An 18,315-nucleotide genomic window follows, 5' to 3' on the forward strand; every position below is an offset into this window, starting at 1 on the left:
TGACAAATGCCCTTATGCCCTAACCCAACAAACATGGAGCTTCCACATGCTTAAGGTTTTAGAAGTAGGACATCCATGACATTTCAGGCGATATGAATTATTTTCTTCATGAAAAACAAACTTGAAAATGCAAAGTCTTGCCATCCTTGTGAAACTGTGGTGCAATAGCGTGCTTTCACCTGATTAATTCACGTTCAAGTATAAAAGTGCAGCTACATGTCTGCAAACATTGCAAACATTTGAAGATAAGTACAAAGTTATCATATGTAGGCGCATCGTGTACATTGCATTTCCATTGACTTCCTACCTGACACTCCTCTCTGAATGTCCTCCTCTATGTGGAATTTATGATAGTGGAACTTCTACATTGCTTACAAAAAAATCTGTCTATAAAGACACTACCTCTTCAGACATAAGCTAGTTGTCTCAATGCTGTGGAATCGCTATAAGTCATGGATGTAGGGGTCTGCACGTTTTACAGCCATAGCTCACACTTGTGAGTCAAGTTCAAACAGTCGGCCTAGGAATTAACAATGCAAGAAAGGGAACCATTATTGAGACAGCTCCTCAGTCTGCCACAGCGGTCTTCACATGGTGGGTGGGCCTTCCGGGGGAGGGGCGGGGGAAGGGTATTAATGATTCCTGGTCAGGTGGACCCCAGGCTCTTGTCAAGATGAGCATGGATGATCCCTCGAACAACGCCATGCTGAGAACAGTACTGTGTTTTAGTTAAAGAAAACAAAATGGGAGAGAGCCACTCAACACTTCGATACAAGTCTAGTCTATTGCCACGCATGTCATGGCTGGGAGGAGGCTTCAAATTGAAGTGAGCTGTGCAAGGCTCCAAATAACCCTCAAGGTCCCTCCCCACAACCTCTGGTAAAGATGACACTGTGGAGCAATTTTGTGCACTTTCTGTGCTGCTACTTCCACCAAAGATTGTTGTACCTTTATTTTATGAATTGAGTACCACTAGCGACTCATAGTCTAAGAGGCTGATGATAAGCTTATCCCTTTTATCTTTTTCATATTTCTACTTTCTGAATTTGAACTGTGAAAACATTATTGGGGCACTTCTAGAAGGCATCTCATGGATAACTATATTCAAGTTCTTAAACGGTCCACTATTCTCCATGGAACAGCATCAAAGGAAACATTAGGTAATCTGTATCCAATCCCTACTGAAAAGTAATGTATATCCATTCCTCCAATCTGTCACCATCAGATAGAAGGTGCTAATGCACATTCCAAATTAAAGCAGGTCTTAATAAAATTGGACCTCAGCCCACTGATGGCTTGGCCTGACTTCACTGTACCACCCAAATTGTGAATTCGAAAGCATATTAAACAAAGCCACAGACAGACACACACATAGAGCCTGTCCTCTGAGACAGAACAAAGAAAAAGGTACATCAAATACATTTATGACCACCACTGTGCTAACATTCAGCTCTTGGAGGGATTATAAAAATCCACTTAAAGTTTCTTAAAAAACAAAAAAGGGGAAGCAATACAGCTTCCAACAGGGGAACCTCTTTCTTCTCTTAAGATGGTGGGCAAACATGTCTGGTGGCAGCTCATTGCTTACCAATCCTACCTGTTTGCAGTCTACAGATAATTGTGGTCTGCAGGTAAGTGGCTATTATTAAGGTACCTCTAATTGAGAACAATGCACCTGGTTATTAATATCAACGAAATTACACCAGTCCTTCTCACAGGCCGTCTAATACGGTTAACACACAACCGTGGGACACAAGTGTCTGAGAAACTGTGTGCTGCTCAACTCAGAGTGATGAGCAGCAGAGTGGGGCTCAGTAACCGTGATTTGAAGAGAAAGGCAACATTGGTTAATGTTCTCCAGTCCTCTTCAGATACTGTGCAGATACTTGTTTGCCCTCATTCTACCTTTATTCCATGTGATGCTTTTTTTTTGGAAAACCTTTATTTTCCGTAAACATAGTACACAGCGTCAGCCTACAACCACTGCGGGCCGGCCGCTATGACAATATACAATCATCCCGAGGTACCTTGCATTGCAGCAGATATAAACAAGAACACAACGAAGGATTTGCAAGGAGCCCAAGGAAAAGGATAACGAGGGTTTCATTTTATAATTTTGACGGATCGTCCTAAAGTCAGACAGGGTAGCTGAGTGGGCGAACCACATGAAGGATGTTCAACAGTGATTCATCTCTATGAAAATACTGGCGTAAATCATTCACAGTAAGGATATACAATCACAGAGGTAGATGTCGCCCCAAATAGCGCCCGCCCATTCAATGTATAAATCAGGAATTACATCTAACTTGCCTACGGTCAGAAAGGATATAAAAGGGACCATCATATAGCAGAAATAAAGGATCCAATGACGTATAAAAAAGGCAGTCATTACATGTCAAGATTCGTGACAGGATATGCGCCCTCAATCGATAGTGGAAAAAAGGGAAGGAAGAGCAAGTTCTGTAATCATTCAATGACTATGCATGAAAATCAGTATCTATATCATAGTATCAATGAACCAAATGTTAAGGACGTGGACGCAAAACACAGAGAGAATAGACGTTTCCTAAAGAACCAAACCCAACCTCCCGTCTGACCCAAGATACATAGGAAGAAAAAGAGAAATAAGAATAAAGATAAAAAGAAGGCCATAGAAACGAAAAGAGAAAAGAATAAAGCCCCACCCCCCCACCCTGCACGTCGAAGAGGCTATGGCCCACCCCCCCCTACTAACGTGCCTGTCGCCCCAAGAGTACCCACATAAGGGAAAGACGGGGGGAAGACAACCCCCGGAGAAGAGAGAAAACCGGAGGAGGGCCAGAGAAAAAACAAATAAGCTATCAATGAATTCGCACCTCGGCCGCCCCTCCCCTGGCCCCACCAGGACCCCGCACCAACGTTCATCTCCCCAGCTGTCCGATGCAAACACCAGCCTTGTCCACAGCAGAACCGGGAGAGAAAGAGAAAGCAGCTTCAGCCTTGTCCCTGGCGTTCCAGCAAGTCAATAACGTCTAGTCGAGCAGCAGCCATCTTGGATGAGAGTCGCAACTGTAAAAACCATGACCGGGCATGACACCATCCACAGTGGTTTGTCCAACGCGAAGCCAAACTGAGCAGAGCTACCCAGTAACGGTAGAAACACGGCAGCCATATCCCAAAGTTGACCGACCAGGGCCATAGCAGCAACCCCATGATGAGACAAAGGGATCCACTGAGGGGCCATAGAGTAAACCCTATACGTGGCGACCAAAAAGATGCCTCCTGCCGATAAATAGGGTCGAGAGTCCGCAAATTCTCCACATCTTGAACGGATAGCGCAGCGGCCACTAGTTCCTGGGCATCCAGTGTCGTGACATACATCTGGGTGGATTGGCCGCCTCCGTCGGGCTCAGGATAGGGCAAGGCGCACAGAGCTTGATGAGCAGCACCGCCGAGCAGTATTGTATCTAGTCGGCCCTCTAGGTCCTGGGCTTGGAAGCGCATAGACGATCGCAGGTTGTTCAGAGCGCCCAGGACAGCAGCAATCCCAGGCGGGTCACCTACATCAGTTTCATGCACCCGGAGGGCGCCGCCATATTGTCGTCTTCGAAAATGTCCACCGGTGCCCATCGCCATTACAAAGCGCCAGAGGTAGATCAACGAAGCAACGCAGCCACGAGATCAAACAACAGCGAATCTGTCTCTGAACACCAAGACCCGGCTACAATGTTGCATGCGCCTCGATGAGGTATCCGATCAGTCCTCCGGGGTCGGCCGTTACAATTATCGGGCGCCCGGTGAAGAAGGCACCCACCGAAGCGCTGGAGGACAATATGGCTCCCAGTGTCAGCCTCAGGGCAATTTGGAGGTACAAGAAGGCTTCGGCAACAATTGCAATGTAGCAAGCGTAGTGGCGCGCAGGGCCGGGTGATACAATGTAGCCAGAAAAGAGTTGCTACAGTTGCACGCCAGTCGCCCGTTCCTCCGCTGCAAGCATCCGCAGTCGTCGAGTTCTAGAACAGCAGTCTCCGGGAACAAAGACCCGGTCTCCAGCGGGCAGCGCTGGAACGAGGGTAGGGACGAATCGATAGTTCCACCGCAGGATATTCAGCGGGAAGCACACCATCGGAATCAGGATCGCCACCCGGGTCCGAAACGCCGACGTTTTTTCAGGATTGAAAGCAGGATGAGCGGCGTTTCGGAAGGAAAGCGGGCGGGTCGGCGGAGCCGAGGAGTCAGGCGGCCATCATGGTTGCGGGCTAGGCTCCTCCTCCCATGTGATGCTTTTTGCTTTCAAGTGAATGGTCTGTGCTATTTCAGGCTAATACGTTCACCTAAAAAACATTCCAACAGAAAGCAAAATAGGCTCAAAGTTTGCCAAATATAATGTGGTTTTGTAAAACAATATCAAAGCAAATTTACACTTCTTAAACCCACACTCATTTTGATCGCCCCTTATATTTTAGGCCCCCTTGAGCAATCATAATAGAATTGAAAATATTTCCAGTAAGGTAAACATATTACATTTCTGCTAAATTGTGTGCATATCCATCACAATCAAATCAATAACTGTCAATACATCTCTGTAATTAACCCTACGTAGCCACCAACAACTTTATAACGTAAATAGCACAAATTCTAGCAACCAGTTTTACACTAGACCATGCAAAGACACACCCTTGACTAAAGTTCTACTTTTATGTTAAGTTTGGAGCCATTTTAGGACACCAGGTCTTAGTCACTAGTGCTATTTGATTGGAAAGTGTTATGCAGATAATTTCTTTTTATTTAAATGAAGGACAGACAGCCAGTCTGCTGGAATCGAACATTTTTGTTTAGATCGTACACAAGTACTATTAACATGAATTCAGTGGCGTTAATTGGTCGATAGCCTGTCTGATTGTTAGAAGGAATGGGTTTGTTTTTCGTGGTAGCATGAGAATTACGTGAAGAATGCTATTGCAATGACCTTATTTAGGCAACTGGCCTAAAGTTTTCAGAGGCGCATTCATCAAGACCTTGTTTCTTTAGTGTTTGCTCTATGTAAATAGACATAGGTCATCAGGTAACTCTACACAAAGAGGAATGGATTATTGAGTGGTTGGGTCAGGAGAGCAGCCAATGACTTGAGGATGTTATCAAATGTATTTTTGACTCTTTCGCAATGCCAGCGATAACCATAGACTACTAGTTTAGCGGAGGCTTTTATGTAGCGTACACCGAAGGAGCGGGGTTTTGGTCAGGTAGCTGTGAGATGTTGAACATACAGGAACGGAGTGTCACTGACTGCTCAACTGAAGGTGAGACTTCAAGCTGTCTGCTTATCCATTGAAGTAATCAGCCAGCAGCTCTTGGAGCAGTTCTCACAGTTTGAATGGCTGGCTTGTTTAGAGCACTCAGATGCATTTGAAAAGCACCTGTCTTTGGCTTTGTGCATCAGAGATATGCTGTGAAGAGTGGCTTGCTTGCACTGGACATCTTGCTTCTCCAGTAGCAACTACCCCAGTAATTCATACATCCTCAACCTCAAAATAAAGGTGATGCGATACGGGTCACTCTTGTATAATTATTATAGTACATGTCGCAACGCTCTTCAAGTGACTCCATTCTGACAAACCTACCAAAAAGCAACAAATGCATACATGAGCGTTTCAGTCATTGCACATATACAAAAGCAACTGCAATCTATGCGATTCGAAAGTGTAATAGTAGCTTCTGTTCAGATGTGCTAGACCACGGAGTAATTATAACATTGGTTCAGGTATATGTATGTATGTATGTTTATATGTACGTACGTACGTACAAGTACCCAGCAAAGCATCTAATATCATTAGTATTTCACAGTTCAGCAAGGGTGGTGGCCAAACACAGCATTAACACATATTACTACTTTGGCTTTCTCCTTACTTGTTTTCACAGTATTGCCCGTAGTAGTTCTGCCCGCATTCACAAGTGTATCCATGTGAAGAACTAGGTGTTAGAGTGCAGGTAGAAACATGTTCGCATGGGTTCAGGTTGCATACATCTACACAGTCTTTCCCAAAGTACCCTGAGGGGAAAAGGTGATACAATTACATCCATTGTTGTAATATATGACCTGACATGTCTAGAAACGACTGTAATTTTTCAGATTTGTACACGGTTTTATACATCTTCAACAGTCACAGATTTTTTTCAATGATAGTGTCAAAAAGATATATACCGTTTTGGTTACTTAAAATGCCAAAGGGCTACAGTTTCTCAATTAAATAGTGCTAACAGAGCAGCCCAGAATGCTCCATGCTTCTAATTCAACATCTGAAAAGTGCTTAGCACGTTGGGCATGTGGGCATGCATTGCGGGCTATGTGATGTTCAAGGGTGGAATGCCACTATACGTCAATGTTCTGCAACAGGCATTAGAAAAAGCTGGAAAATTAGCCACAGATATGCATTAATTGTTTGTGGCCATAGAGGGGTTACTTCTTTGATGCCCCTGTTCAGCATTCATGAAACATCTATGACTTCTAACCCGATTACAGGGAATGTCAGAATCGAACATGCATTTTTTTAATTGCAAAGAGGAAGCCGATTTGACTCAGCGTTACTTTTACGCGTGCTGTTAATGATGGAGGGTTGTTGCTCTGCCAGATGACAATTTCAAAGGGAACCCAGAGGGATGGATAAAGCTATGTTTCAACCAAGAAGTGTTTTTCGGTCCAAACAATTTTAAGTGCTTCCCTGCCCCTATCAATCCTCCCACCTATAGAGGCTCAAATAAATCACATGATTCTTTAGATGGCTCTCAAGCTATGCCACATGCTGTTTCTGTAGCTGGTGCAGCTCACAGTTCATGCATATCCTTCATTTTGTTCTTACCAGGGTAACAGTTGCAGGTGAAGCTATTCCAATCATCGTTGCAGAAGCTGTTGTGAGGACACGGGTTAGCATCACATGGGTTGTCCACTTCACAGTTGTCCACCACGTTGATCACTGTTGCATGGTTCATGTTTAGAGTTGCGATGTTCGTAGAAGTTTCCCCCATTCGCACACCCTGGAACAGTGCAGACACTTTCTTGTGAGGAACAGCATGCAATCCACCCAAGCACCTCAGGCACCCATTCATTCATACAGCTCGCTAAGGGGCCCAGCATCTGTGTGGCCAAGAGCCACACATCATGAACAACCAGGAATTGTGGAAGAGCCAAGACACTGCCAGGGAGTTTACATGGCCATTTCCAATTTTATTCTGTTACATATTTTAACTTTGTGATAGATCTTTTTTTACATGACTACATGTATATTTATGTCTATTATTTATGTGACGTACTTTTAAGATCCAAGTGATCGAAATAAAGTTTATGAGGATGAGATTTAGTTTAGATATTAAGTAATATGTAAAGCCATAGAATCTTAAGATGGTGTACTTTGTTTTTCACACTTTATCTCCCTATCTTATGAAATGTACATAAAAAGATGGTAGCCTTATGGGATCATGTGACTTTCAAAGCAAACTGCAATGTTTGCCAAATCTAAGTTCCCCTGTACTGGAATGGACTTTGTTGTCCTACTGGCAGCCACGCTTGTTTTCACTCTATTCGTTTCGTTCTCACCCCTCTCTTTTTTTCGTGCAGAACTGTTTAAAGTTCAATAGATTGCAGTTTACAAGTTACCAATGCTTTGCCAATGTAAACTGTGCTGACTGAAGGTATTACCACAAAAGCTATTGAAGGCTCTGTGTGTATACACAGGCATATATACAAGACAATATGATTAAATCCACAGCAGCGCTTTCAAGACCATTCATCGTATCTTTTTTAATAGTAAACAAAAGATGCATAGCACATGCCGAAGTGTGTATTCCATATGAAAGAACAAGACCACATATCACAGTTTTAAATGCCAAAGTAATTGAGCCAACAGCTGTTTTCTGCTTCTAGCATCTCAATGTATGGACTAGTATCATGCCATTCTAATCACAAAACCATAAAAGCAGAATTCTTATCCTTTGGCACACAGAGAACCCTATTCTTATGGTAATTTAGAACAAATTTGCTGTATTTCAATTTGCTATTATGAATGTGTATGGAATGGATTGAAAGAAAGAAGGGGTATTTGGTTAGTTGTCATCTCACTCTCGTTAACAAAATAACACATATTTGGTCCGTGCACTGATGGTTTGAAAGAAGCATTATAACTTTGTTTCCTGAAATAATAAATGACCCTGCCATCTTACTTCCAGGCAGATACCCATTCCTTTCATGCATGCAGTCGCCCTCGCCTCCATCAACCCTACTCAGAACCTGTGGACAACATTCCATACCTACCGACAGCGACCCTCTACCTATATGGGCCGTCAAGTTCCAGAATGCAGCCATTTCTCGAACTATCTACATACAACCATTTCTTGCCAGAGCACAGGCATTCCTTACCTGCAGGTGAACATGCTGTATGTACTACAAATCACACTGCTGTGCAACCACGGTGGTCCCTGGGCGAGGCACATCATTTGGACTCAATTTAAAAACAGGCATGTTTTCAAAACGTTTCTATTTTGCATCTGCATACAGTCTTTGTTTACTTACATAGTTAGATCTTATCCACGTGTTCTTCCTCCTTATATGCATATGACATCATTACTTCTGCATTAACAAATGTCTTACATGCATATAGTCACTCCTTACCTGCTTACAGCAATTCTTAAACCCTGCATAAACCTAGTAATTCCTTGCCTGCGTAGTCATAGCATACCCCCATACAGCTAGTCCATACCCAAATATAGTCACTTCCTATCGTGCTACAGCCACTCCTTACCCAGCTTAAGCCATTCCTTCCTCTCATACAGCCACTCACTGGCGTAACGAAACTAGAGGGGGCCTCACTGCAAGGCATGTGGAGGGGCCCTCCGGACTCAATCAGAAGCTCTGCAGCCAGAGTGCTGTGCTGAGGGGGCCCCCAGGAGCGGGGCCTGTGTCACGCCCCTGCAGCCACTCCTTACCTGCATACAGCCACTGAACCCCTGCTTGACTGATCCATCTTCCCCGGAGAGGCCACCAACATAGATGGTCTTCAGTTTTAAACCAGGAAGCTCGTTTCCAATCTCTACTACATTCTGTTAGAGGGAATCAAAATGTAAGCATTAAAAATGATGGCTACATCTAATTTAACAGTAACTTAATTAATGCATTAGTGGCCTTTCTCTACCACCTCTGCAGAAAAGCACACGAAGCAAGCATTCGTTTTATTTTATATATGTATGTGCGTATCTATTTGTATAGCGCAAACCTAGCCAAGAGTCAGAGGCAAAGATACAGTCAACAAGTGAGGTGAGGTGTAGCTGGTTTCTGAACTGTTGCTGTTTCGTAATGTAGTTTTTAAAGATGTACGTCTTCAAACCTTTACTGAATTAGAGCAGAGCTTAGGCCGTCGTGATAGATAAAGGCAGGGCTGGACTGGTGGGGCATTTCCCCGGTGGACCGCCAGGGTGGGGGCCGGTTTCGGACCCATGGGGGGGCTTTTTTGTTACCAGGGGCCCGTTTTGCAGCATATCTGCAATATCGGCCTCCCAGCAACAAAAGTGGCTTCTGCTAGCACCCTGACCCCCCCCCCCCCCCCCCCCCCCCCCCGGGGCGACCGAGCTCTTTGCCAGGGACGGTTTCGGTTCTCAGTCCGGCCCTGGATACAGGGATGATGTTACAGGCCATGGCAGCATAGATGGAAATCGCCTATTGCCTTGTCTTTTTTTTACACTGATTTGCCTACACTTTGATGGAATCCTGGCTGCGAGAGTGCCGAAAATGACCGGAGATGCTGAGCTCCTCAGCCAGATAGGTGGGGTGCAGGTCATAATGGCCTTGAGAATGATGCAGCTGGTTTTGAAGATTGTACAGGCTAGCAACGAGAGCCAGTAGAGTTCTATCAGGATGAGGTGATGTGATCTTACTCCAGGCCTTGGAAAACACTTATTGTATTGTGTAGGAGGCCCTGAAGGGAGGCAGTTTGGAATCTGGAGGCCCATGGAGCAAAGTGTTTCCACCATCCAGATGCAAGAGTACAAGAACTTGAATAGCAGTTCTGAAGTGTTTCTAGGAGGAATTGTTTCACTTTCTTCAGTAGGGAAAGTTGGTACCAGGTCTTCTTTGTTTTCAAGGCAATGTGTTCTTTGAGGCTGCTCTCCGGGCTGAAACCAAGAGACTATGCACTGGGTAAAAAACTGGGGTTCAAATCTATCAAAACTCAGGTCATTGAGTCGTAGATGTACTATTACTTGCTTGATATTGCTAAATAACAGAATACTGTCTCGGTGGGGTTGAGCTTCATGTGGGTGCTAGGCAGTCAGGTTTGGATGAGGTGCAGGTAGTGTTTGAGAGTGGAGGACCATTCTCCAGTATGCAGTACAGACGGAACACGTCAAGCACCATGGTTTGAAGGTAAGTGTAATCCTGCCTTACCTGATACATTCCGTAATCCAAGGACATGACCGCCAGGTACTTGATGTCCTTGCCGTCTTTGGAACTCTTCAGTTCAATTAGCAAGTGATGCCATTCACCATCATTCACACGCGTCTGGGTCACCTTTAAACTGGCCACTAAGCTGAAGCCCCTGTACACTTCAAACTGCAGGCTGCCATTTGCTATCTGTTGGAAAGGAACACACAATGAGTCACACAGCTCATATTCATAGTAGTCCTTGTTAGTCAGTGCATTAAAATCGCCAAAGCTTCACTTGTACCCAATGAAAGGAGGAAGAGGGACATATCAACGCTTAGTATAAATATAAAGTAGTCAAAGGTTGCTTGCCAGGCCTACTTACATATGTTTGAAGAAAAGAAAAAAACTTTAAATTGAGGTGCACCATGTTTTTGCTTTATGTTTTCACCACTGCACCCACTTATTTATCCTACTGAACCATCTCTTCACGATTCTTGATCAGGTGCACTACTCCTAGTTCCGGAAAATGAAGAGCAATCTTCTTTTAAAGAAAACATGGTGTTAATCTTTCAAACACATAAAAAAAGAGGCCGAAGTAGCCCATGACAAAATTAGTGTACTCCTGGTATTTCTACCACTGTGGTGAGGAGGCACCATGCGCATCACTGTTAGACCTGATCCCTCACTTTGACGTCTGTTCGAGATTCACTGTTAAACTGTGTCATCCTGATCTGTTATAATAACTGGAGTCCAGCACTGTTCCCAACTAGAATACTTGCATCATCACTTGGTGCTCTCAAGTGGCCACAAGGTGACGCAACAGCGCTTTATGGTACTCCTTAAGAAAAAAATTGCTGCCTAACGCCTATTAATTCTAGCCCCACATTAAACATTGTTTTCTTCATTTACAAGTAGATAAAGGATAATTGTGTATAAGGGAGTGGTTCTCCTGACTCAAGAACAACAATCCTTTTATACGAGTAGTGGATTTCCTGAACAGTGACATCCAATTCCGAGCCACAACATCTCACCATCAGTCAACTAAGCATAGAAAGAAATGCCATTAAGATAATCAAATAAGCACAGAATTAAATTGGAAATGTTGGTATCCGATTTTGTTATAGAAAAGATCTACAAATTCTGCCTTTAAGCTACTTTGCTTGATCCACCCATGGTCCCTCTACAGTGGATCAGGTAGACATGGATGTCAAGTAAATCGTACGCAATGTATTGGACTGTAGCATAGTTACAGCACTTACTTCCCCTCTCCATGTGGGGCTCTGAAGCTCCTCTCTAGTGCCGAACTTTCAGATTACTGCTTGGCTTAATGAAGCTACAGTAAAGGGGCAGGTGTGCCTGCAGTTTGCTGTAGATTAACAAATAGCATTTGGGTTTAAAGTATTTTATTAAGGTACAAAAAAAAACATGGGGAAGGGAATAGGAGGTCAAGCGAACATACAGTGCAAGAAGCGAAACGTTGCAGCGATTCAGAAGGAAAGTAGGGAGGCAGGAAGCCCCGGAGGGTAACAAGGCATAAGTCATAAGGCAATAAGGCATTGTGAATGACCCTCCATCAGACCCCCATTCCCTGAGCAAGGCCGAGCTGGAATAGCGTCCCGCAACACAGTAAAAAAAAACACCATCCCTCCAACCCCCCGTCCTTGGAAAAATAGAAGAAAGAGATGCAAAGGAGGAAAAGGAAGAAAACAATACCCCAACATCCCCGTCCGAAAGTCAGCATTAGAAGCATGTAACCCCGCCTCCCACCCCCAGCCCCAGACCCCCGATCCCGCACATTCACTCCGCTGGAGCCGCCGGCGGCGTCAGCCTAAGGAGTCGCAGGTACCGTGGACATGTGAGCTCGCGAAATTCCGTGGAAAGCAGTGCTAAAAAGGGGTGCCAGAGCTCTTCAAACTGGTCAACATTCCCAGCCACCGTTAGCGACATCTTCTCCATGCCCAGTACCTGCCAGAGCCTGTGTAGCCAACCAGTGATAGAGGGGGCAGTGGGGGTACCCCAGAGTACAAGGATGTTTTGAACCGCGGAGCCTAGCGCAATCGCAATCTGCCTTTCCCTGCGGGACTTCAGCGGGTACATCAGGTCATTGGGGAGGCCTAGCAAGACATACGCAGGGAAGCGCGGGAGTTCGATCTCAAAATGCCTATCCACCTCATCCAAGACCTCCTTCCAATAGGCCGACAGCACCGGGCACTCCCAGAGAATGTGCGTGAGAGTACCTTCCTGTCCGCAGCCGCGCCAGCAACCTTTATCGCCGATTTTGCGCATCTCGTAGAGCCTCTCCGGGGTGTAATACCAATAGGTGGACACCTTAGTAAAGGTCTCCGTCAGCCCAGTGTGGTACGCAGAGTGCCTCGCCCGATACGCGATCCTGTCCCACTCCTTGTGGCTCAAGGTCCTGCCCAATTCCCTGTGCCAGCGCTCCCTCCCTGGGTTATGGTAATGAAACGGCGGGGGTTGGAGAAACTTGTACAAGTCGGTGATAAGCTTGGCATCCGAGGTCCGGGTTACCAGCCATCGCTCATAGGGCGTAATCGAACGGGCAGCGACGTCGCGCACTGGGGGTTGAAGAGCCCAGTGGCGGACTTGCATATAACGCAGTCTGTCCCCCTCCGTCAGGCCAAACTCCTGTCGGAGCTGCTGGAAGGGGAGCACACCCTCCGGCCCGTAGATCTGGAAAAGCGCCCTGCAACCCGCGCTCACCCAGTGGGAAAAGGCTCCCGGTTCCAGACCCGGAGTGAAGTCTGGATTGCCAGCAATGGGAGTGAACGGCGATGGAAAGGTGGTGAGCTCACGAAGCTCACACACCGCGTCCCACACTCTCAGCGGAACCCGGGTGATAAAAGAGGCGTAGAGATTAGGCGGGCGGTGGGTGCGCCGCAGGAACGGGACTTCCTGGAGGGTACGGCCCGCAACTGCCTGGTCCTGAAAGAGCCAGTGCTTGTCCGATTCCCACCGGCTCCACTCCACCAAATACCGAAGTTGCGCCGCCTGAAAGTACTTCCGGAGGTCCGGGACACCGAGACCCCCCGCCTCCGGGGCAAGCATGGAGAGGACCCGCTTCATCCGAGGCTTACGGCCCTGCCACACAAAGCGGGAGATGTCTGCCTGCGCCTGCCGTATCCAACCTACAGGGGGCTGGAGAGGTAGAGCGCGAAAAAGATACAGGATCTGAGGCAGTATCGTCATCTTCACCGCTGCGATACGGCCCAGCCACGAGAGCAGGCCTTTGTTCCATCGGCCGAGTTCCTCTTTGATCTTTTTGCCCAGAGAGGAATAGTTAGCAGCGACCATTGCAGGTAGGGAGGGTGCAAGCAAAATCCCCAGGTAAGGCACCGTGGAGGAGGACCATTGCAGAGGAAAAAGACGCTGGAGGTCCCGCCTGGTGTCGACAGAGAGTGACACGTCCAGGGCAGCCGATTTAGACATATTCATTTTGAAGCCCGCCACGCGGGCAAAGGAGTCCAGTTCCTGGACGCAGGCAGGGAGCGACCGCTTGGGGTCATCCAGGGTCAGCAAGACATCGTCCACATATAAGCTGACAGTATGCGTGTATTGCCCCATCTTCACCCCAATAGCGTCCGGGTTATCACAAATCCTCTGGGCAAACGGCTCCATATAGAGGGCAAACAGGAGCGGCGAAAGGGGGCAACCCTGTCTCGTGCCGCGCTCAATGGCAAAGCTGCTGGAGCTGTGCCCGTTGACACGCACCGATGCTGACGGCCTCCTATAACAATTAAAGACCATAGTGCGGAACTTCTCGCCGATCCCCAGTTTCCCGAGAACCAGCTCGAGGTACGGCCAATGAACCCTATCAAAGGCCTTCTCCGCGTCGACCGATAGCAGCATCCGCTCCCCCGGGACGCGCGATGCCTTTTCTAGCACGTGCATCACCCTCTTGGTGTTGTCGACCGTCTGCCTACCGGGTACAAAACCGGCCTGGTCCGCCTCCACCAAACCTGGTAGGTGCAGACCCAGTCTGGCCGCCAAGATCCCTGTGTAAAGCTTGAGGTCCACATTTAGAAGCGAGATGGGCCGATACGAGCCGCACAGAGTCCGGTCCTTCCCCGGTTTCGGAATAACCGACACAGTCGCCGAGAGAAGGTCCGGTGGGATGGCTCCCGGTTCGGAGAAAGAATTGAATAAGCGAGCCAGGAGAGGCGCGACAGTGGGACAGAAGGTCTTGTAAAACAAGGCCGTATAGCCATCCGGGCCCGGGGCCTTGCCGTGCTTTAGCCGTGCAATAGCGGAGATGACTTCCTCCACGTGAATATCCCTCTCCAGGTGGTCCGCCTGGGCGGGATCCAGGGCCGGGAGGGTTACTGATTCCAAATAGGCCTCAGCCTCTCCCGGTGGGGAGGGCTCTGCAGCGTACAGCGCCTCGTAAAAGGCACGGAAGGAATCCGCCACCTCCGCGTCACCAGAAACCGGGACCCCATCCACTCCCACTAGCTCCTTTACTACGTTGCGTTGCTGCGCAGCCCTGAGCCGGTGGGTCAGGAGCTTACCGCATCTATCTCCGCCGGTGTAAAAGGCATGCTTCAGGCGCAACGCCGCATACTCCGCCTGGTCCAGGTCCAACGCAGAGAGGAGTTTCCGCGCCGCCTTCAGCTGCCTCCAAACCAGGGGAGCCCCCGTCCGGCGGTGAACCTGTTCAAGTTCCCTGACCTGCGCCGTTAGTTCCTCCCTCTTACGTTGACGCTCCCTGTTCTCCGCCGAGGAAATGGAGATAAACTCCCCTCTGACGACTGCTTTCAAAGCCGCCCACTGCGTTGCCAGGGACGTGTCGGAGTTGTTATTGTGGGTCAGGTACTCCTGGATGACCTCCTCCACTCGCTTCACCACCGATTTCTTATGGAGAAGCGTGTCCCGAAGCCGCCACATCCCTCTGGAGGGGGGGGCCGCCGGCCAAGCAAAGACTCCGGAAACCGGCGCATGGTCGGACAGGGACAAGACCCCGATGTCTGCCGCCGTGGCGGCCGAGCGAAGCGGTCCGCTCACCAAGAGGTAATCCAACCGCGAATAATTGCGGTGTGCGTGGGAGAAATATGAGTAGTCCCTATCGGCGGGGTGCATGGTGCGCCAGAGGTCATGCAGATCCATCTCTGCAATCTGGTCCTGTACCGCCCTAGAAAGCTCCCCCGTCTGCGGAAAGTGCTGGGCAGACCTATCCAAGGTGGAGTCGAAGACCATGTTCAGGTCTCCCCCCAAGATGACATGGCGATCGGGCGAGGCAGTAACGTCTACCAACACAGATTCCAGGAAGCGATCCTGGTGGTCATTTGGGCTGTACACGGAACCAACCGTAAAGGCAACACCCCCCAAACGCATGCGATACACTAGAAGCCTCCCCTTCTGCTCGGCATGTTTGTACAACACCTCACCCCTGAAGGAGCTGGCCAGAAGAATGGCTACCCCCGCAGTCTTAGTCGCAGCCGAGGAAAAGAGTTGCGTGGGGAACTTGGCAGAGCGCAACCTATGGCAATCTTTAGAGAGCAAATGGGTTTCCTGCAGGAGGCAGATATCCGCCTGCGACCCTTCTAGCAGGGAAAGGATCGCCCTACGCTTCACAGGATTATTCAGACCCTTAACGTTAAGGGTCACTACTTTCAGGGGCGGCATCGCTCCCAGGGAAGCAAAGCGCTATGCAGCAAGCGAGGGATCAGTGGAAGGGGCGCGCGGGGCAGGGGCGCAGGGAAGGCCAGAGTCGGCTTCGCATGTGTTCGGACAGTATCGGACGGGACCCCCCCAGCACTAAACCCGCTCTTAAACCCCCCCCAAAACCAACCCATGGCAACCAGCCAAAACCAAAAACAAGAAAAAACACCCCATTGTCTCAGTCTAGCCCAAGTGGGCGAGTCTGCAGAAAACAGTCAAGTGGACGTCCAGCCACACACCTCCAACCTCTCCCCCCCCAACCCCCAGCCCCAACCCAGCATCGTAGAAGCTAAGAGTCTCTCCCCCCGGAGTAAAGTTAGGCCGTCTGGGCCATGCCATTAGATTCAGGCAAGTTCCTGGCCGCAGTCCTCAGGGCCTCCGCCATATCCGCCCTGATGGTAGGGGAGTCAGGGCGACTCGCCGTCGCCGACGATTGGCGCCTCCTCGATCTCCGTCGGCCCCGCCGCTCGGGGCGCCTCCATGCGGGTGTAGCCCCTTCTTCCTCTGTAGCTGTGAGTCCCAGTACCCCACAGACATCTTGTAAGGAGCGCAGCTGATGTAGCACCCCATTCCATCGGAAGATAAGACGGAAGGGGTGACCCCAGGAATAGGCCGTCTCATGCTCTCGCAGAAAGTCTGTAGCGATGCGGAAAGACCTGCGCTTCTGCAGTGTGATGGCGGACAGGTCTTGATAGAGCGCCACAGGTCGTTCTCGGAAGGACAGCGGCTGCTTCCTGCGGGCCTCTGTCATAATGCGCTCCTTTAGGGGGAAATCCGGCAGGAATGCCAGGATATCAGGTGGGGGTGCCGATGACTGGCGCTGGCGGCCCACCCTGTGTGCTCTGTCGATGCGGATCGGGAAGTCCGCTCCTTCTCCCAAGATGTCGCGGAACAGGTCCTGCAGATAGGCCACTAGGTCCGCACCCTCATCCGCGGACGGAACGCCTCGCACCCGGATGTTATTCCGCCTGGACCTGTTCTCGAGGTCCTCCGAGTGGGCCTGGAGCTCGACACACTGCTCCCGTAGGCGGAGAACGTCCTGCTGGAGATGAACTATCTCTTCGTCGCGACGCTGGGCCGCCGTTTCCACAGTGTCGACCCGCTCGCCCAGGCCCTCGATTTCTCTACGCACTTCACGGACCTCTCCGGCCACCTCGGTCTTGAGAGTCTGGAATTCCTCCTGAGGGAGCTGAATAAGTCCTCCATGAAGGACCTCGTGACTGGTGGTTCGCCTCCGGTGGCGTCCGTTGAGGCCCGGGAGGACCCCGGGGACGGCTGTGCCCTGTCTCGTAGTTGCTGGGCCCTGCCGAGCATGTCCGGCAGAGTGCGATCTCCCCGTGCCGCGCCTCATCTCCCAGTCATCTTGGCCTCCGCGGTGGGTTAAGCCTAGAGCTGGCCGCTGTAGACGCGCCCAGCCGCTCGTGGGCACCAGATGTGAAGTCCTCGCCGAGGACAAGGGTAGTGCGTCACAGGCGACAAAATGGCGGCCCGGGTCAGGGCGAGACGACCATTAAGTCAGTCAGGGCGATCATCAATGTTCAGGTCGGAGGCTTTCTGCCGTGTGCTCCCAGGGAGGACGGCAGATGTGTAGGCACCAGGATGAACCAAGGCGCCCGCATGACAAGGGCGCGGGCGAGGGTCACCAGTATCAGCTCCACAAAGACAAGATGGCGGGAGGGCGGAACCTAGGAGGGCAACCCAGGCCAGCAAGTCTATGGGCGACCCTCAAACAGCAATGGGTCGGGAAAGTGCGAAACCAATGTCTCCCAGTTTCACCGACTAGTACGCCCGGCTCGGGCACCGCTCAAACTCCACCGTCCTTCACTTCCAGGCTCGGGGTCCGCAAGGCGTCACACACCGACACCCATGGCAGGGGGGTAGATCGCCGTCGCAGGGCTGGGGTCTGTCGTCCAGCGATGGTTCTGGCCACAAGGGCGCCGGCTAGGAAGCCTCCACACTCCGCGGAGTCCGTCTAGTCCGCTCCCTCGGGATCTCCAGCTTTCAGCACTCGGCCCAGCCGAGGCGCGCGGACAGCGCCGCAATATGCTCCGCCTCCAGGCCCTTCTCCTCGGGGCGACCCAGGCTCCACTCCTCCGATCGATCGTTGAACAAACTTTTCGGGGACTTCCCCCGGGGCAACAGAAGTCAAAGTGGTATCAAAATGTGCCCCAAGAACTCCGGCACAGTTCTCTCGCCCGCAGTGCAGCCGCGGGGGGAGAGAAGCGCAGGAATCGGGGCTCGAGCTGAGCTGG

At 49.6% G+C, this 18,315-nt stretch overlaps 1 protein-coding gene across 4 annotated transcripts in view; it reads right to left on the reverse strand.

The window, feature by feature from the left end:
• Positions 1 to 18,315, reverse strand: part of CELSR1 (cadherin EGF LAG seven-pass G-type receptor 1) — a 520,725-nt gene that overhangs the window by 109,566 nt on the left and 392,844 nt on the right. For all 4 annotated transcript variants that reach the window (XM_086967271.1, XM_086967267.1, XM_086967274.1 and 1 more), the window contains exons 10-13: positions 10,409 to 10,594; positions 8,956 to 9,069; positions 6,837 to 7,011; positions 5,887 to 6,028 (exon numbers count right to left, since the gene is read on the reverse strand). In XM_086967271.1, coding sequence (XP_086823397.1) covers positions 5,887 to 6,028; positions 6,837 to 7,011; positions 8,956 to 9,069; positions 10,409 to 10,594 — 617 coding nt within the window. The remainder of the gene's footprint in view (positions 1 to 5,886; positions 6,029 to 6,836; positions 7,012 to 8,955; positions 9,070 to 10,408; positions 10,595 to 18,315) is intronic.

This window comes from Lissotriton vulgaris, chromosome 1_1 (genome assembly GCF_964263255.1).
Source record: "Lissotriton vulgaris chromosome 1_1, aLisVul1.2, whole genome shotgun sequence".
Taxonomy (NCBI): domain Eukaryota; kingdom Metazoa; phylum Chordata; class Amphibia; order Caudata; family Salamandridae; genus Lissotriton; species Lissotriton vulgaris.